The sequence below is a fragment of the Lissotriton vulgaris genome, chromosome 5 (assembly GCF_964263255.1).
Source record: "Lissotriton vulgaris chromosome 5, aLisVul1.2, whole genome shotgun sequence".
NCBI classification, from domain to species: Eukaryota; Metazoa; Chordata; class Amphibia; order Caudata; family Salamandridae; genus Lissotriton; species Lissotriton vulgaris.
The window spans coordinates 1165601142-1165622873 of record NC_141693.1 but is presented as its reverse complement, the minus strand read 5'-3'; the positions used below and the strand labels follow the sequence as shown (position 1 = coordinate 1165622873).

Sequence of the window (21732 nt, the reverse complement as noted above, 5' to 3'; positions counted from 1 at the left end):
TGTGGCTAAGAGGTGGAACGCCCTGCCTCAGCATCTTAGATCTAATCCCGATATTCTCTCCTTCCGCAAACAGCTGAAAACGCTCCTGTTTACTACATAACTATGGAGTTGAATCTGCCTTTCCCTAACTCGAACTTCAGTTGGTATGCTTAGCGCTTGGATGCCTCAGGGCAGCTATGTGCGCTCTAGAAATCTGAATTCATTCATTCATTCATTCATTCATTCATTCATTCACTCACTCACTCACTCTCCCCTCTCCTCACTCTCCCCTCTCCTCACTCTCCCCTCTCCTCACTCTCCCCTCTCCTCACTCTCCCCTCTCCTCACTCAACCTCCCTACTCTCCTCTCTCCCCTCTCTTATTCTCTCTCACCTCTCTTATTCTCTCTCACCTCTCTTCTCCTATTTACTCTCTACCCTCTTACCTCTCTCCTCTCCTCTCGTCCCGCTCCCCTCAGCACCACTACAGCATCACTCAGGGGCACCACAACATCACTATGCGCCACTACAGCATCACTGAACGCCACAGCATTACTCATCGCCACCACAGCATCACTCAGCACCACTCACCATCACCACATCATCACTCCGCATCACCACATTATCACTCTGCGCCACCCCAGCATCAGTCCGCGCCACCCCAGCATCAGTCCGCGCCACCCCAGCATCAGTCCGCGCCACCCCAGCATCAGTCCGCGCCACCCCAGCATCAGTCCGCGCCACCCCAGCATCAGTCCGCGCCACCCCAGCATCAGTCTGCGCCACCCCAGCATCAGTCCGCGCCACCCCAGCATCAGTCCGCGCCACCCCAGCATCAGTCCGCGCCACCCCAGCATCAGTCCGCGCCACTCCAGCATCACTCCGCGGAACTCCAGCATCACTCCGCGCCACCCCAGCATCACTCCGCGCCACCCGCGCCACCCCAGCATCACTCCGCGCCACCCCAGCATCACTCCGCGCCACCCCAGCATCACTCCGCGCCACCCCAGCATCACTCCGCGCCACCCCAGCATCACTCGGCGCAACCACAGCATCACTCGGCGCAACCACAGCATCACTCGGCGCAACCACAGCATCACTCGGCGCAACCACAGCATCACTCGGCGCAACCACAGCATCACTCGGCGCAACCACAGCATCACTCGGCGCAACCACAGCATCACTCGGCGCAACCACAGCATCACTCGGCGCAACCACAGCATCACTCGGCGCAACCACAGCATCACTCGGCGCAACCACAGCATCACTCGGCGCAACCACAGCATCACCCCAGTATCACTCAGCACCACCCCGGCACCACTCAGCACCACCCCGGCACCACTCAGCACCACCCCGGCACCACTCAGCACCACCCCGGCACCACTCAGCACCACCCCGGCACCACTCAGCATCACTCAGCACCACCACAGCACCACCACAGCATCACCACAGCATCACCACAGCATCACCACAGCATCACCACAGCATCACCACAGCATCACCACAGCATCACCACAGCATCACCACAGCATCACTCAGCTCCACCAGAGCATAACTCAGCACCACTCAGCACCACCACAGTACCACCACAGCATCACTCGGCGCCACCACAGCATCACTCGGCGCCACCACAGCATCACTCGGCGCCACCACAGCATCACTCGGCGCCACCACAGCATCACTCGGCGCCACCACAGCATCACTCGGCGCCACCACAGCATCACTCGGCGCCACCACAGCATCACTGGTTCAAATATGTTCTTTCAATGTTTCAAGCTGTTGTCAAGCTTTCACGCTTTATTACAAATCACAAAAAGATGTTAATATTTCACTTCTGTTGGATTTTCGTCACAATAACAAACACTGAACATAATCTTCACAAAAGTTATTTACAAAAGTTTAAGCTATTGCCATTACAAATTAAATACATTATTTAAGTATTAATTATTTAAAAAAATTAAAAGCCATTGTTATTTGTAATATCAATACATGTTGCATTACAAATGCTATAGGTGTTCTACCTGTATTTAAACCCTACTGCTTCAGGTGGTAGACTCATCATAAACCTGAAAATAAGAGACTATGTATTTTCTTTCATTGGCTTCTTGTAAAACTCAGTATTTCCTATGTCAGTGGGTGCATGGCCAGCAGCAGAATCGGAATATGTAATTTAGGTGTGGTGTTTTGTAAGAATCTCTCCTTCAACCCACAAGCAACCATCTACCTGCATCACTCAGCGCAAGCACAGCATCACTCAGCACCACCACAGCATCACTGGTTCAAATATGTTCTTTCAATGTTTCAAGCTGTTTTCAAGCTTTCACGCTTTATTACAAATCACAAAAAGATGTTAATATTTCACTTCTGTTCTCGGATTTTCGTCACAATAAAAAACACTGAACATAATCTTCACAAAAGTTATTTACAAAAATTTAAGCTATTGTCATTACAAATGAAATACATTATTTAAGTATTAATTATTTAAAAAAATTCAAAGCATTGTTATTTGTAATATCAATACATCTAAGTCACTTAAATACAAAATATGTTGCATTACAAATGCTGTAGGTGTCACATTTGCGAAAGTTATAACTATTGCCATTGTAAATGACAACGCTATTAATTTAAATAGTTGAAAAAATAACACATAAATAAAAAAAACATTTATAAGACCAATAGCTCAAACTTTCCTAATGCGAGCCCTATTGCATTTCCAATGCTTGTTAAACTAAACGTTACCTTCACCAGCTGTGTGGCCTCTGTGATGTGAATCTCTAATCCCACCACCGTAAACTCAAAAAATATGAACTGAGACCTGACTAAACGTAACTAAATAAATGCAACACACTCATTAATTGATAATTTTGCAAAATGATATGATGTAACAAATCATTTTCAATCGTATTTCCTTGTTGACACTATTGTACGGTGAATCTTCAACGTGATCACATGATGTCTTTATAACGGTTGTGTCTATTTCATGGGTGCATCCAGGGTCAGAACGGAATGTAATATAATCAATCCGAAAAGGTCTGAAGCACTCCCTTTGGTTTGCCTTGATTTAGTATTCGTCCGCTTTAATCCAGTTTAGCGTGCAAACACACTTTCTGCGCCCGTTCCTTTGCGCAGCAATATATAACACCGCTGAATTGTGGCACGCGTGTCCCGTGCCACAGAAGAGTTGCACAGCTATATGCACATTTGAGAAACATAATCACTCGTACTCCTTAGTATTGCCAAAGTTCATCCACGTTTTATTCTCTTATTTACAACAATTTTGTAATGTTCAAACTTTCGAGAACAATACAATATTTACGCATATGATCCTTATTCTGAAAACGTACTGCCTAAAGCAAGCTCTGCTAACGATTGTTAATGTTCTAAGGAACAGTACAACATTGATTCAAGCAATGAAGGAGGGGCCAGAAACGGGGGTCGAGGCACGGCGACCAGGGCCTAATCCCCGCTTTGTGCAGCTATGTCACAATTACTTCAGCGCCGGCCTCCCTTCACTTTCCGCCAAAAATTTAAAGTGCTAGAAAAGAAACGAAATACTGCCTCTGCAGCTGAACGTCACCTGTGCTTGTCTGTGCTACGACATTCAAGGGAGGTGCAGCCAGGGGCACTGGAAGTATGCTGTTCTTTGGGCGCAAAGTTTTCCGCATAATTATGGAATTACTGTAATTGCCACATACTATATTTGCTACCTAATACTCTATCTGCTGCCTAATTTGCTTATTTTAACAACCACAAAAAAATTGGCTCAAACGGATTAAGAGTTATTAAAGTTGCTTTTTGCTGCATGCCGATGTTAAACTGGTACTAATGAAGTCAAACCTTGCATAGCTGGTGTTAACATGTGTAGACATGAAAACATAATGAAGTAATATCCAAATGTGTGGCATTATGTCTTTTATGTTGCCTTTTCTTGCCGCATAATTTTTGCCTGATCCTTGATGCATAATTTCAGCCGCCCTGGGTGTAGCTCCTGTGAGCACAGAAGGGCACCTAGGGGACTGGACATAGGACATTACAGCAGCGCGCGGCACCAGCGCCTCCTCGTCAGCCATGATACCGCATCCACAGAATCCCGCCTGACATTTTGGTGTCATCTGTTTGGAACTGCTCCGAGTCACAAGGAAGGCACCATATATTACAGAGAAACAGGGCCGCCCTGTCTCCGTAGTTTTGTAAACAAACTTAAATGATGTGTAAGGTCCGTCTTTAAGAATGGAACTGGTTGTCGCCCTTGACTTGTGGCTAAAAAAAAAATCAAACATAACAAGTACGTTGCAGGGTCGGGTTGGGATCACAATTTGGCCCGGGCACTGACGGTAAGTAAGTAAGTATTTATTTGTTGATTAATTAAAATCATTACAAACAAGAATAGATAAAATCAACCTACATAAACAAACTTATACTATGCACAAAGTTATTATCATCTTAAAATGATCATCTAAAATTGCATTAACCCCTTCCATGCTGGTGACGAACCCCAGCCGTCATGCACTACGGTGCTCGTGTGCTGATGACGGCTGGGGTTCGTCATGGCCCGCCCCTGTTCGTTTGTTTACAGCACGGGGGCGGAAACGGGCCAGCAGGGAAGGGGTTAATACAGTCCATTCCATAATATTGTTTAAACGTTTACACACTGATTAAAGTACATGTATTAACTAGAGTACAATATATTAGCAGCAATCACTGTTATAGCAGCATTTAACTAAAGTGACAAGTGTTAGCAGTAGGAAATACTAGTATAAATTTTTTGCTGTTTTCCATTTGCAAGCTATAGTAAAGTGCAATTTGCATAACTATAGTAAATTATACTAATAGACCCTTCAACTGGCATACATTTTGATTTAAACAATTCTTAAAATAAGTTTCTTTAATTATTTTGGATCGCGATAAATAGTTATTTACTTGTTCTTCGTCTTTGAGTTTCTTCTCAGCAATAATAATGAACTTAACAAAGTGATAAATAAGTTTTATATTGGCCCCACTCAAACAGGTAATAATTGCTTGCCTGCATGTTCTAATTCCTAGTTCATTAAAAATTGGTTTTAGGATCAACTTCCGGGCCTCTGCCAAAGCTGGACATAAGGTTACAATGTGTGTTAGTGTTTCCTCCCTTTGACTACAAGCCTGCAAATGCTCGATACCCATTGATTTTCCCATTTTGGTATACCATCCTTTGTCGGATATCTTCCCAGCCTTAAATACATAAATTTATTCTTAAGCCTAGGTTTTAAATGATAAGACAAGTAAGATTGAGGTGACAGCCTACCGAAAGAGTTAGCAACTGTCCAGAAATGACTTCTTTTCCTTAATTCCTCCTTGTCCGCTATAGTCGTTAATAATGCAGCCATTTGATTCATTTCTTTTTTAAAAACTATCCTGCTCCTCATTTCATCAGCCAAATTAGAGCAGTCAAAATTACTTATGCATTCATTAAAATACAGCTGCCAATTTTTTTAATATTCCCCTTCTGAGATTTCAAGCCAGCATAGCTTTGCCAGTGAACCTTCCTCTGAACGGACTAATGTTAAAAGAGACTTCAAGAATGTAGATTGACGCCTTAGAGATTGGTTTTTCAAACCAAATTCCAGTCTTATGTTTGCTCGACTAATATATTTGGGGATTTTAAAAACAGTTTTATATATTCTAATCTCTATATTGTCGAGCACTTTCGCGTCTTTGCCCCTAAAGATGAATGAGCAATATTCCAAAGATGGCATTAATTTTGCTCACATCACCTTTATCAGATGGTCGTAATTGGGGCATAATAGTTTCTCTTAATTTTCTAAAAGCAAATGCAAGTGAGCAACCCCTGGCTTCAAGATTGTTAAAATGCTGTCTAAAAATCAAACCATCGTCAAACGTGATTCCAAGGTATTTGTATAATTTCACATTTTCAATTACCATACCGTTAATATTCCACTCTTTAATCCTAGGCTTCCCTTTTCCCATAGTCATTATCTTTGTCTTTTTTATATTAATTGTCAGACCATTTTGGGTAACATAACTATTAAAAGAGTTAATTAATCCTTTTTAATCCTATTTCTGTTTGGCTCATTAAAATCGTGTCATCTGCATATTGTATATATTTGATTTCCTGACCATGAATAAAAGGCGAATGCGAATTTATATTTTTTAAAATGGGCTGGTAAATCAGCCATAAAAAGATTAAAAAGGCAAGGAGCCAAAACACACCCCTGTTTTAGTCCCACATTTGTAGCTAAACGTTGGGTCATATGTTTACCATTGCCTATTTTGATTTGAACCTAGGTGTTGGAGTATAACAGTATAATCATTTTTAATAGAGACTCTGGAATACCCCAATTCCGTAGCTTCCTCCAAAGAATAGTTCGTGGTACAGAATCGAAAGCGGCTTTTAAATCAATAAAACAAACATCGAATCTTTGCTTCCTACTTTTGGCTCTCTCACCTAATAACGTTAATAAAATCAAATTCGTATGGGTTGATTCGCCCCTTCTAAACCCAGTTTTAAATTTGGGAATCAGCTCCTCCTGTGAGGCCCAAGTCTCTAACTCATCCAACTTGCTGGATGAGTTAGAGACTTGGGCCTCACAGGAGGAGCTGATTCCTAAATTTCAAACTGGGTTTAGAAGGGGCGAATCAACCCATACGAATTTTATTTTATTAACGTTATTAGGTGAGAGAGCCAAAAGTAGGAAGCAAAGATTCTATGTTTGTTTTATTGATTTAAAAGCCGCTTTCGATTCTGTACCACGAAATATTCTTTGGAGGAAGCTATCAAATTATTCCCAGCCCCTCCAGTGCCGTAGCACCTGAAAACAGCGAGGCCCCTTTCTCTTAAAAAATACTCCCAGCCCTCCAGCACAGGAGATCTGAAAACAGCGAGGCCCCTTTCTATTACAAAATTATTCCTCAGACCTCCAGCGCAGGAGCACCTGAAAAACAGTGTGGCCCCTTTCTCTTAATTCCCCAGCCCTCCATCACAGGAGCACCTGAAAACAGCGAGGCCCAAGCTATTAGTAAATTACTCAACCCTTCACTGCCTCAGGGCAATGGCTTGGCAGGAGAGGGGCTAAAGCAAAAAGGCAGCTTCTGGGCCACCCATGGGCTGTGGGGGCTAAGGTGAAGATGGTGCAGTTCCCCACATCACCTGACCCCCATAGTGAGACCCATTCTTCCTCCCTGCTATGCCCTGAATGAAGGGCTGTGGGCGAGGTGTTAAAACAAACACTGTTTCTGGGCTGTGGGTCCCAGGGGGGCTGGGGTGAAAATGGCTCATAGGCCTGAGCAACACCTGGCCCCCAGGGAGGCCGCATCTGGCACACAATCACCTCTCCCCAGCCCACCATCAGCATTGCTTGGCAGGGCAGGGGGGTCAAGGAGAGGCCACATCTGATCATCACTGAACTGGCCCACATTCTAACTAGATGATCTCCCCCTGGGTTTGGTACTTAGAGGGGAGCTTACAAATACTGCTGTGGGCTAACTAGATGCTCTCCCCTGTGGGTATCCCCCTACGGGGTTTATGGGAAGAGGGAGATCATCCCGATGGGGAGATTAAAACGATGGAACACCGGGGAAGCTGCTTTCCTCTCCCTGTCAGTGCTCTCTGTGGACTGGTAAAGGGGGAAAAACTGGCCCACAGAGTGCACTGAGACACCGGCCCTTCGGCCCATGCCCGAGTGCCCGCAGTGCCAATCCGCCCCTGGCACGTTGGCATCTACTGCTCACTACCTACTCGCTGAAGCCATGGTAACCCACAGAGCACATGCACCATTTGAATGTGCACATCACTCAATTATATAGCTCTGCTTGCAAAGCAGCGCTTCAAAGCGCAGTAGTTAATCTTTCGCATAGTGACCCGGGTAGGTAGAGGAGCTATGTAATCTCATGCGTGTGTACACTCAGGTGACCTGCCTCTCTGCATAGGCATGCTGTGCACAACATCCCAAGACAAGGCACCCGGCTGGTACGGACCCCGGCAGCTACTCATTGTAGTGAACAAGAAATAAAGCCCCCCCCTCCTTCAGCCCGCCACAATCTTTTCCTTCTTTAGCACAAACTTTTCATCTCTTCGAACATGCCCAAAATACGACTCATTTGTGTAGCGCTTACGCCTCCTAATGACCACCATGCTCTGACATTTGGCTCAAGCTGCGGTATTGGCCTGTTATGTTGTGTGAAGTTGCATTAGAGGACCACAGGGCACAGGAGGGGGCATCGGAGAGGGCCGTCAGTAGGGTCTGGAGTTCAGTGAATATACTGAATAAGAGCAATTAACATTCGAATAGTGGCCACTTAACTCTTTCAGGGTGTTGTTGTCACCCTCTCACCCTCTCACCCTCACTCTCACACCCTCACTCTCACACCCTCACTCTCACACCCTCTCACCCTCTCACCCCCTCACCCCCTAACCCACCCTCTCACCCCCTCACCCCCTCACCCCCTCACCCCCTCACCCCTCACCCCTCACCCCTCACCCCTCACCCCTCACCCCTCACCCCTCACCCCCTCACTCTCACACCCTCACTCTCACACCCTCACTCTCACACCCTCACTCTCACACCCTCACTCTCACACCCTCACTCTCACACCCTCACTCTCACACCCTCACTCTCACACCCTCACTCTCACACCCTCACTCTCACACCCTCACTCTCACACCCTCACTCTCACACCCTCACTCTCACACCCTCACTCTCACACCCTCACTCTCACACCCTCACTCACACCCTCACCCTCACTCTCACTCACACCCTCACTCTCACTCACACCCTCACTCTCACACCCTCACTCTCACACCCTCACTCTCACACCCTCACTCTCACACCCTCACTCTCACACCCTCACTCTCACACCCTCACTCTCACACCCTCACTCTCACACCCTCACTCTCACACCCTCACTCTCACACCCTCACTCTCACACCCTCACTCTCACACCCTCACTCTCACACCCTCACTCTCACACCCTCACTCTCACACCCTCACTCTCACACCCTCACTCTCACACCCTCACTCTCACACCCTCACTCTCACACCCTCACTCTCACACCCTCACACCCCCACACCCCCACACCCTCACACCCCCACACCCTCACACCCCCACACCCTCACACCCCCACACCCTCCCTCACCCTCCCTCACTCTCACACCCTCCCTCACCCTCCCTCACCCTCCCTCACCCTCCCTCACCCTCCCTCACCCTCCCTCACCCCCCCTCACCCCCCCTCACCCCCCCTCACCCTCCCTCACCCTCCCTCACCCTCCCTCACCCTCCCTCACCCACAGGCCTGTGTGTGCAAAAGAATAGTTGCATGTATTCGATGCCCTCAAAAATATTCTTTTGAAAATCTGTAGTTTATCCTTCAGTGTTAAATGGAAGAACTCAGTTGGATTATGGAAGCTTGCGTATGTAGCAGCAGAAACACCCTTAATTTGTAGCTAGGTTCTACTTCTATAAAAACACACACACTTACCCATACTACACCACACCCTCTTTCTCTCTTCCTAGCTAAGTGTGTATAGAGACCTGTTGGCTGAGATGATGTTGAATGGGAATGGAGAATTAGAACGAAGGTTTGCATGTGTGAACTGGTAACAATTGCACACTAAGCCTTCTAGCTAGTGAAGAACAGTTTACAGACTGAAATTCCTTCCACTGTTTGGTATAATGGTCGACATTACGGTTCAGTGAGATAATGTGAACTGCTGGGGCTGACATTATAATAAAATCAACTGGTTGATTTCTAATGGGGTGTTGTAAAATTTTTATAAAATGCTTTTCCTCTCATTTCGCTTTTAGTGATGAATGTCATAACTGTTGAGGATTATAAGAGCACCTATTGGCCAAAACTAGACAGCGCCATCGAGCAGCTTCTCACCCAGAGTCCCGGAGATTACATTCCCATCTCCTATGAGCAGATTTACAGGTGAGTGCGTGGCCATATGCTAAATAACGGTGAGTTGCAAAAATTCTTGTGCCCTCAGTGTGCTGTTTTCAGACATTATCTGACATTAACTGTTCATTGAGACCATTTGACACCTGTTGAATAGCGATGTGAATTTTTTTATAGTATTAAATTAACACTATTATCTATTAATGTGCAAACGATCCACTTATAATTCCTTTGTATCTTTACTTTGTGTACATACCCACCACTTAGTTACCTCTTTGCTCTGCTGCATCAAGGGCAGTACCAAAAGAGTAACTTTTGTTGGACTAAAGGTGCAAAATGTTGGAGTATCCTCTCTGGACAGAGGTTAGGTACATTTTGAAAAATTGGAAAAAATGCACAGTGGTGATTTTTGCTGAGGTGGGCGTGGACTTCGGCCTCCAGGATTCCATCTGCTTCCTACGGCCTGATCAAGTGCAGTAGTTTCCTGCAGCATGGGACATGCCCTGGCGAATCCCAAGCCAAGGGCTGGCCCATCCACACCCAGAGGACGCTGGGCTGGGCCACCTGTCTTGGCCCTTTCATGAAGGTACCAGTGGTTGTTTTGGTTACTTCATTTGTTACTTTCGCCATTTCTGCTAGACTTCTAACTTTAATTTTAATCTCGTTGTTAGAAATGGGGGTCTTTAGTTGGCAATGGTTTGCACCTTTGTCCAAGTAGGGACCCTTGTTCCTAGTCGGGGTAACTGGGATACACTCCTGAAATAACCCCTGCCCACCCCCTTGGTAGCTTGGCACAAGCAGACTGGCTTATCTCAGAGGCAGTGTGTAAAGCATTTATGTATACATACAGTAATAGAGTGAAAACACTACAAATGGACACCACAGCAGTTTAGAAAAATAAGTAATCTTTATGTAAACCAAATAAGACCAAAACGACAAAAATCGACAATACTGTAATCAAAATGTAATCCTTAGAAGGCAAAAACCGTTCTGTCCATAGTAAACTATGGATGCAACACTTTCAACACAAAGTACCTTGGATGCGTCAGTCACAAACAAAAACAGCCACAGGGAAGGTGATTCGTTGGTTTCTTATCCCCAGGGAAGGTGATGCGGCGGTTCCTTACTCCAGGGGAGGTGATGCATCTTTTCCTTACTGCCACGCAGGGGAGGTGATGTGTCAGTTCCTTACTGAAGGAGAGGTGATGCGTCGGTTTCTTACTGTGCGGGGAGGAGATGTGTTGTTTTCTTACTGTGGCCTTGTGTTCTTGTAGACTTGGGGTCCAAGTGCGATGTGTTGCACACCGGTGTTGAGGTGTCGCTTTGCGAGGCTTCGCGACTTCCGGCGTCAGTGCTGGGGGCTGCGTGGCGAGGGTTCACTTCGCCCGACAGGGCGCAGCTTTGCGTCGCCCTGCGTCAGTTCTGAGAGACCCTGCACGGTTTTGCGATGCTTTGTGCTGGTTTTTGCACAGAACAGCTGCAAAACCCACTTTTGAGGCCTTTTGACTGCATGAGGCACCTCAGGAAAGACTAGGACTCCCAGATGGCAGAGTCCAGCAGCACCAGCAAAATTGCAGGAAGTATTTTGTGTGTCGGAGACTTATTAACAAGAGGCAAACTGTATTTCAAGCCCTTGGAGATCTTCCTCAAGGAGGGGACGCAGCACACAGCAAAGTCCTTGTCCTTTCCTTGGCAGAAACAGCCACTGCAGGCCAAGCCCAGACAGCAAACAGCAAAGGGGCTGTACTCCTCCTAAGTTTCTCCAGTTCCTTCCCTTGGCAAAGGTTCCTCTTGATTCCAAAGGTGATATTTGAAGTCCCTGAGCCTTTGTGCTCCCCACAGAAGCCACTGTTCACCCAATTATTGCTCACCTGATTTAATTTCATGGACGACACACAGTGCTGTGACTTCTCAGAGAGCGCCTCGATCTCAATGATAGCAGCAATAATATTTCAGTATTCCCAAACACTATGGCGGTGCAGACGCTCGTAGATCGCTCCTCCTTGTAAAACAATCTATGCAGAACTAAAGACCATCTATTTGAACAATCCCATTTAATGGTCATCCATGCACTTCATTACGGACCCCTAGCATGCCAACAATGTTTTTCAGAATAACCTGTCCAATGCTTGTGAAGAGAATTCAAGAGTATTCCCGGGTCCACTTAGTGACAGTAATTGAGAATTGCCCCAACCGCTTTAATAATGCTATATATTGTTGATGTTTTGTAACTTGATCAGTTTGTTGTTCAATTTGAAATGCGTAGCTTGTCTTAAGCTGATCCCTATTGGAGTTAAATTTCTCAGTTTGTTACGCTGTCTTTGGATGAGGGCTTATCACATGGCCCCATAAAATATTTCCCCGAATGAGGCGCACTGGGTAATAGAAATTATTGTGGTGCAGGTGTATTTAGTGCATCATTGTGTACTGTGGTTACATCCAGCATGGCCCACAAGCGGGGTCTGACGCCACCTTGCAGTGCAATTGTCTGAATCCCACGGGCTCACCCTTATCTGTGGGCTCAAGGCTTACACATCGCTCTGCTACCTTAAACTAGTGCGATTGTAGGGTGTTGGGGATCGCTCCACACCCTCTGTTTTTGAGGAGTCATTTGATGGCATGTCATGTGCCATCTTGATGACAAAATGGGTCTGGAAGTTCTGCCTTCATCACATATAAAAGCCCAAGGACCACTTATATGCACTTCAAACTTCTGTTTCTCCTTGACTACCAACTTACTACGAGTTGGGTTTTTTAGCGCCGCACTATGGAAATTTTTCTTCTTCAGTTTTTCTGCCAAGTAGGCTTGCCCACATTTCATTTGTGTGTGGGTGGTTAAGATAGGAGTCATTTTTGGGTGGGTGGGAGGTGAGTGGGTCAGTTTACTTACTACTTCTGACATGTTGGGGGAGTCGGAGATTATCTCAGTGAGTCGATCATGACATTCCCCAATTAGGAGATGTGCCCAATTAGATTGATTGACCCAGAACATCCGGGGATTGAATGATCTGTGGAGAGCGTGACAGGTGTTTCCTCAAGAGACCTGAGGTAGACATTGGCCTTGTACACGAGACACACCTTTCTCAAAACATGGAGACCAGATTACGTACCAAAATGGGTGCAAAATAGTTTCTTTCTCCTATACCAGAAGAGTTGTGATTATAGTTAGAAAGGTGCTTGACTGTATATGACAGATCTAGAACAATGTGGCAACCTCCTCACATGGCAGCATAGCAATGGCGTGAGATTATTGCTGCCAACAATGACGTTAACGTACAGTGAACTAGACATCTGGATATGCGGGAAGGAACTTGCCTTTCATACACAGATTTAGTTTAGAATAGATTACTGGCTTGCCCCCAAAGATGTTGGGTTGTGGGCCTCCCGTGTGCACATCTGCTCAGAACCCTTCTAGACCATCCCCCTGCTGTTAGAATTGTGTGCTTATCTGACATATGCAGCATTTACATGCCCACTGCCCCTGGGGGTACTGCAGGACATAGTATTAAGAGATGAAATGTGGCTGAAAGATTCATTAAGCCTGACCACCAGTTGTCACTAGTGCTTTCTCTCATGAAAGGCTTCAAGTGGTTATTTGGGATGCGTGTTTCATTAAACAGTTCAGCATTTGCAACACTTAGACGCCATTGAGATAGCCTGTTTAGGTGATACTAACTGCCATTATCTAGACAGCACTATAATCCCGAAGAAATAATCTAGGTAGGTAGCTGTATGCCCAGTGGTAAAGCCCCTGGGGCAGGCAAATGGTCCAGTTTTATAAAGGGTTTTACCAAATATTAACCCCATCACTTTTGCCAATGTTTGAAGAAGCATAGAAAACTTGAACTCTTCCTTTCAACTGCCCCACTCAGAGAAGTTCGAACGATCATGATTCCAAAACCTGATAAACACTTGATAAATGTGACCTTTTCTGTCCTCTTGTTAATTAACATTCTAGCCAAGATCCTTGTGAATAGAATCCCCTGGTGCCCAAGATTATTAGGCCATTCTTCTGTCTGAATTTATTCTGGGGTTCTCTACATCTCACAATCGCCACACAATTGTTGCTCACCTCCTCCACCAACTGAACACCTGGCTTTATGCTTTTGTGGCAGTACCTTTCAAGGCTGCTGGCTGTGCTGTGTTTCATTGTTAGTTTCATAAGATGGATGAAACTCCTGACTAACAAAACCTCTGCCCGTATTCAGCTAAATGGGTTGATATCACCCTGTAACATCACAAGGAGCATCCGGCAAGGATCCCCTGTCACCCATCCTTATTTGCTATAGCAAATGAACGACTGGCAGCTAGGCTTCATCAGATTTCTGCAAACAGGGGTATCGACTTCACTTCCATGTGCCTCATAGTCTGACTTCACACTGTTACGCTTTATGCGGGGGATCGTACATTAAATGGCTCACCACTAACTTGTGAATTTCTGAGGATTGATGCCCTCTCCAGCATTGCCATCAATGGGGCTAAGCCAGTAATGCTTTCCCCTTTGTCCATATCTTAATGCATCTTAGACTATCTTAAAAAAATTGTACACATCCACTGTGAAATACCTGGGTGTTTGAAGTAGCAGAGTTATGTAGATGATTTTGAAAGACCACTATGGGGTGGAGATCACTAAGTTTGAAGCCCAAATCACTAGATGGATCAAATTGCTCTTATCGTTGGCGGGTAGTTTGACACTAGTGAAAATGGGGATTTTGCCCAAACTCTTATTATTCAATAATATTCCTCTCCCCTTCCCAAAGCACTTTAATAAGCTGAGATCAAATATGGTCTGGCAGGTAGTAGAGATTAAAATGGGAAATACTGAATCTTGTTTTTGAACAAGGTGTAGCCCAGGTGCCAGATTTTGAGCTGTATGTGTGTGCCAAGGCACAATGCATACACTACTATCATTTCTCTACACCCTTTTGGGCCTCCATCCCGGGTTCCCTGGGACGGCCCCAGGAGCCAGGAGTAGAAAAGGCTCATGATTACAAACCAAGGGTGGACGCGGACCCAGCCCATTTAAGGGAGCATTGATAAACGTTTGCTCAATGACCAAACACGAGACCAAAATTGCCCTAACCATCCAGACACTCAATCTGGACTGTCTTTTTTAATCACTGAAACTTGGGCCAAGGATCTCTCGGGTCCCGACTTGGCAGACACAGTCCCTCTAGGCTACATTACTCTTAGATGCGACCGCCCTAACAGAAGAGGAGGCGGCCTAGCCCTGGTGGTTAGGGGTTCCCTTTGATGTACCATTAGCATTGTGGAAGATGCCCCAGGCTCTCTTCTGGAAGCAGCCATGTTCGGAATTAAGCTATCCGAAAACTGTAACTTTTCAGGCCTCCCGATATGCAGTCCTTTAGGGCATAGGGCCAAACCCTCAAACCTTTTGCCACCACGGCTCATTACACTATTTTAGGGGATTTCAATTTACATCTTGAAAACAAACAGGACAATGATTCTGCTCACCTTCTAGACCTTATGACATCCAAGGGATTTGAGCAACTTGTCCAATCTCCCACCCATAGGGCCGGCCACACCTTGGATGGCATCTTTTCTAACCACAACAATCTTAATATTGAACCAGTTCAGCCTCTCAGCTGGGTCGACAATTGGCTTTTTTTTTTTAAACCTTTTTTATTGGCATTTTTTGTTTTGTTAAAGGTAACATTACCACATCAGTATCTTACTTGCGTACTTGACATATAACTGGACTAGTAGATCGTCGCATACCTCCTGTAGTTAAACAGTCAAATCACCTTCGTGGTACAGCATTAATATTGCCATCATTAAGTACATGCAAAGAATGGGTGAGTCATAACAAAACATATACAGCAGTTGGTCTTCAGCGTCCACTGTCAGCTATGTACAATCTTCACTCAACTTAGGGTATTAAGCTTACTCGCCAGTTACAGCTATACAGCACTCCCGGTCCGGCTTGAACATATAGTGACAATTAGATCACATCCCGTCTAGAGGTTATCCATCCACCATATCTCTCGTTACAGCCACCCTATACTTCATCTCTCAATTTCGTGTGGGTGTGTCAACAAGTAGCAGTGCAGTGGTGCCCATATATCCCTTGGCCTAGACTAGAGGCTAATGGCATCAATTCTGCATATGTTAGTAATCTTTCCTGACATATCACCAGATCCGAGATCCAGTCCTTGAATTTGGGGGCACGCCCCCTGCCCCAGCGGCACGCCACCCTTCTCTTGGCCATGAGGAGTGCCAGTGCTGTGAACAAACGGTGCTCGGTTCGGAGTGGTTTAACATGTCCCAGTAATGCCATCAGCGGTGTAGCCACTACAGGCGTATTAATCATTACACTCAGTGCCCGAAATACTTGTTCCCAATATCCATTTACGGCATCCCCAAGCCCCTTCTGCCCGACACATATCACATCTGTCATCCCCTCGTAGATTGAATCTGTGCATCTTGGCAGAGGTATAGTACAGTCTGTGTAAAAATTTATAATGGATTAAACTAAGTCGGCTACATACAGCTCCACGCCCACTGCTCATCAGTCGGAACCAACCCCAGCTCCTCATCCCATCTCCTGGACGAGGTCGGTGGTGCCGTCTCTACTTGTGTATGGATCGTGTGATATAACACCGATACCAATCTTTTGGGTGTGTCTCTCTCAAGTATGAGTTGTAACGGTAGTAAAACTGGCGGTTCTGTTGGGAACTCGGGGGTAATTGATCATAACCCAGCCTTCAGTCTAATATATATAAATACATCCAATGGTGTTATTTGCATCTCTGGAAACATGTGATGTATACTTCGAAATTGGCCTGAATGGTATAGGTCCCCCCAAGTGTGCACCTGAGCTCGCCGCTGTAATTGCTTGAAAACCCCCTCCTGCAACAGCGGCATATCAGGGTGGTAGGTAAGGGGTAATAAGGGAGAATAGACCATATGCATATCTAGCATGTTCTGTATCCGTCTCCATGCTGCTATAGTGCATGTAAGTGCATTGGAGTCCCTGTCTTTATTTGTAGCTGCTACATATAATGCTCCTTCTATTGGGGTGGGGTGTGCCAGCCAATGTTCTGCTGCCACTTGTGGCATATATGTTGGTTGCTTCACCCAGTACCATGCGTACTGCACCTGTGCGCAGGTAAAATATAGCTCAAAATTTGGAATACCGAACCCTCCCTTCTCATAAGGCCTTGTCATCACGTCCCATTGCAATCTGGGCTGCTTTCCCCCCACACCAGCCGTATCATCTCTGATTTAAGCGACTTAAAAAACAAACGTACCGGGATAGGGGAAGCACCACCATCTTAATCAACGACGCCGGTCCCGCCATGGAGAGGGGCAGTGCTATCCAACGTGTAACACAGTCTGTTATTCTAGCTATGGCCGTACCGTAGTTCAATCTTATAAGTTCCTCTCTATTCCTGGTGATTCTTATCCCCAAGTACTTAACCTCATCATCACACCATTCCAGCGGAATATCGAGGGGGGAAAGGCGCCGTAGCTGAGGTCAATGGAAAAATACACTATTTCCCCCAGTTAATTTGCACTCCAGAGAGTTGCCCAAATACTATAAATTCTCTCAGCAATGGGTTAAGTTTGTGCTGAGGGTCTCGAACATATAGCGTGATGTCATTGGCATATAGCGATATCAGCACTTGACGCAGATTACATCTGAGGGCCTTCTCATTATGGTGCTGCCTCAATGTAGCCGCAAGTGGTTCCGTGGTTATTGCAAAGAGCAATGGGGAGAGGGGGCACCCCTGTCGCGTCCCTCTGGTAATGTTAAAAGTCTGGGTTGTGTGGCCGGTGACCAGAACCCTAGCCACCGGCATGCAATATAATAATTTAATCCATGCCAGGAATAAGGGGGAAACCCCATGCGCCCCATGACTCCGAAAATATAGTCCCATTCGATGGAGTCGAATGCATTGGTGGCGTCTAAGAAAATGGCCGCCATCTGTATGTCAGGCGATACGTTATTCAGGACGGCAAACAGTGTCCTAAGGTTGTGGGAGGTGGCCCTGCCAGGTACAAAGCCAGATTTGTCAGGTAATATCAGGTTTTCCATTAAAAGGCCCAAGCGTGTTGCAATTATTTTGGCCAAAATTTTCGCATCACAATTCAGGAGTTCTAATGGCCTATAGGAATCACACTCTGTGGGCTCCTTCCCAGACTTCAGCAGGGACAGGATAAGCGCCTCCCTCATGGATGCTGGTAGGTAACCCACGTCCAATGCATCCTCGTAGACTTCCCTAAGAATAGGGGCCATCAAGTCTATGTACGTCTTATAAAATTCCGCCGGTATGCCGTCTGTGCCCGTGGCCTTTCCAGATTGTAAACTCATGATTATTTTATTTATTTATTTTCAAAGTTTTATATAGCGCGAACAAGATCTTCGCAGATATCAGAGCGCTTTACATAGAAGGGTACATGAGGGAACAAAGTCAAATAGGTAAATCAATAGATCATACAGTACAGAAGGGTACATGAGGGAACAAAGTCAAATAGGTAAATCAGTAGATCATACAGTACAAATAATACAAATAGGTGGCTGCAAAGCCAATCATGTGAGTGATAAGACAACTCATACAAATAAGTAAAGGGGCCAAGCAAGTAATACAGATCAGTGCAGGGTGTTAATAGGGTTCGAGATAGTAGATCAAGTGTATTTAGCCATAAGGATAGCTTTTACTTCTTTTTTTAAAGAGTGTAGTGGAGGAGATAAGCCTGGTTTCGGGAGGGAGTGAGTTCCAAATCCTAGGCGCCATTCCTGAGAAGGAGCGCTTGTATGTTTTTTCCTTCCGGAATCTTCGAGGTTTCAGCAGAAGATTGTTTGTGCCTCTTGTGTTTCTGATTCCCCCAGAGATTGTCAATTTCTGAGCAAGGTAGCCGGTTGAGTTTAGGTGTACCGCCTTGTGTGCCATGCAAGCGATTTTCAGATGTATTCTGGCTTCAAAAGGCAGCCAATTCAGGGACTTCAAGTCGGGGGTAATGTGGGAGTGCTTTTTTGACCCAGTGATGAGTCTCGCTGCAGCATTTAGAGACGCTTTTAGTGGTGCGGTTGTAGTTAGTGGGAGTCCGCAGAGGGCGGTGCTGCCGTATTCAATTCGTGGGACGACTAGTGCTTGTACCGCAGTTTGGAAGTCTTTGGCTGGGAGGTAGGGTTTAAGTTTCCTCAGAGTATTGATCTGGAAGTTCGCTCCCTTTGTTGCCTGGCTGATATGTTGCTGCATGTTGAGATTGGTGTCGAGTGTTATACCTAAGGATTTTGCTGAGTCCACGATGGTGGGTTGGACATTGAGTGCGGTTAGGAGTTTAAGCCAATGTTGAGTGGTGGATATCTTCGCTGGAGGTGAGATCAGAAGGAACTCTGTTTTCAGGGCATTGAGTTTGAGGTGATTGTCGGCAAGCCAGGATTGGGTGCATCTGATCGTTGAGTTCAGGAGCAGGATGTCATTGGGTGATTGTAATTCGAGGTAAAGTTGGGTGTCATCGGCGTACATGTGAAAGTGTACATTGGATGCTTGTAGCAAGGTGGTGAGAGGTTCCATGACTAGGTTGAACAAAGTTGGGGATAGAGAGGATCCTTGGGGGACGCCTAGCGTTACAGGTATTGGCGAAGACATCAGGTTGTTGCTCTTGAATTTCTGCGACCTGTTGTGCAGAAAGGAAGTGAACCATTTGAGGACAGTTCCAGATAAGCCCATTCTTGTGTTTAGTAGTTCTAGTAGATTCTCCTGTTTAACGGTGTCGAATGCTGAGGAGAGATCAAGAAGGATGAGGAGGCAGGTGTCGTTTTGGTCTAGCATTTGAAGTGCGTCGTCAATTATGTGAGTCATAGCAGTTTCTGTGCTGTGTCCTGCTCGGAAGCCTGACTGGTGAGGGTTGAGGAGATCGAATTGCTCAATGTGTTTAGTCAATTGTAGTTGTGCGCATTTTCCCAGCAGTTTGGCGAGAGTGGGGATATTGGTGATGGGACGGTAATTGTTGAGGTCAGAGGGGTCGGCTGTTGGTTTCTTTAGTAGAGGTGTGACCTGACCAACCTTGAGGGAGTCAGGTATGTTTCCTTGTTGGAGAGAGCTGTTGATGATTTTAGTCCAGAGAGGGAGAAGCAAAGGGGTAAAGTCTTTTACTGCGAAGGCAGGGAGGGGGTCCGTGAGGTGATTGGATGGTTTCAGGGTGTTGAGTAATTTGCCAATTTCTTCTTCCGAGTATGTGTCAAAGGTTGACCATGTAGCATTGTTTTTTGGTTCAGCGGGTGCTAGGCATTTGAGTTTGGAGTAGAGGCTTGCGTCAATGAGGAGATCGCTTTTTATTTTGTCAGTTTTTTGGCTAAAGAAAGCAGCGAAGTCTTCACAGGAGGGTGCCTCACGACCAGTGTGTTGTGGTTGTGGTTGTTCCTTGGATTGCGATTTGATTAGCTCAAACAGTTTTCTCGGGCGGTTTTTTGCTTGGTTAAGTTGGAGGCTGAAGAAGTCCGATTTTGAGCGTTTTATTTTCCTGAAGTAGGCGTTTCTCTTTTTCTTCAACTCCTTTAGGTGCATTGCGGAGGGGGCTGATCTCCAGGTCCGTTCTGCCATTCGCATGTCTCTTCTATCTTCGTTGAGACTCCCGTCGTACCATGGTTTGGAGATTTTAGTAGAGACTCTTTTTAGCTGCATAGGTGCAGCCTCATTAATTATAGAGGTCATAGTGTTGAGATAGTGGTCCGTCAGAGTTTGGACGTCCGAGGCGCCTGCAGGAGGGAGTAGGAGATTGCAACTGTTAGGGGGCAGAGAGCCTGGGTTGAGCTTTTTCGAGTCTCTTTTCCAGACTTTGGGCTTGGAGAGTTGCGCCGGGTTGACTTTGACTTTTTCGTTGATAAAGAATGTGATAATATGATGATCTGACCAGTCACAGGGTTGGATGGATTCGAGTTGGATAGAGTCCTCTTTGGAGATGATCAGGTCGATGGTAGAGCCTTTCTCGTGGGTCGGGCTGTTGCATATTTGGGTGAGGTTAAGGGCATCGAGGAAATTTTTAAGACTATTTACCACCGCGTCGTTGCGGTCGTTCCAATGGAGGTTGAAGTCACCAAGGTATATTTGGGTGAGCTGGCGTCCGGAATTGGTTGAGATCATATCCATGATTTGTTGGGAAAAGGTGAGGTTGTCCATGGGTGGGTGGTAAATGCTGTGAAGAGAGCATATCGGTTTGCCCTCACTAATAATGTCGAGGCAGATGTATTCCCAGGATGTTGGTGATGGTAGGGATGTGGAATTGACTTTCTGAACAGAGAGGTTGTTCCTGTATATGGATGCGATTCCGCCACCTATTTGGCCTGTTCTGTCGAGCCTGATAATGTGGTAGTTGGGAGGAACCAGAATGTCCATTATGGGTGTCGAATATTCAGTTAGCCATGTTTCAGTCAGGATGATTAGGTCAAGGTCCCGCGATAAGAGGAGCTCAGCAATGCAATGATAGCTTCTCGCACCTCATCAAGTTCGAACGGTGCACACAGAAAAGCCCTCTGCCAGTCACTGAGCCATCCCAACGACACCTCTCACAAAAACGCATCTAAATCAAATGCACCTGCCCCCCTAGCGGTGTACAGCGTTCTATAATGTTTCAGGAAGGCATTGAGTATGTTAGGTGTCTCCTGGCATATTCCCTCATCTGGGTCTTCTACTTCCTTCACATGTGTGCTACATCAAGGTTTCCCCACCTTCTGCTCTAAGATCTTACCGGGCCTGTCCCCTTCACCATACTGTTGTGCTACCCAATGATTTCCAAGAAATCCTACTTCTCTGCGAGCTTCTTCCATATATTCTGTAAGCTTCTCTCTGAACGACGGTTGTGTGGCGCTCCTTGGACCCTCCGCGAGTTCCA

General features: G+C 46.0%; 1 protein-coding gene across 1 annotated transcript in view; it reads left to right on the top strand.

The window, feature by feature from the left end:
• The window catches only part of CACUL1 (CDK2 associated cullin domain 1), a 410130-nt gene that overhangs the window by 25566 nt on the left and 362832 nt on the right, over positions 1-21732 (top strand). The window contains exon 2 of the mRNA XM_086922922.1: positions 9780-9906. Within this exon, the coding sequence (XP_086779048.1) occupies positions 9780-9906 (127 nt within the window). The remainder of the gene's footprint in view (positions 1-9779; positions 9907-21732) is intronic.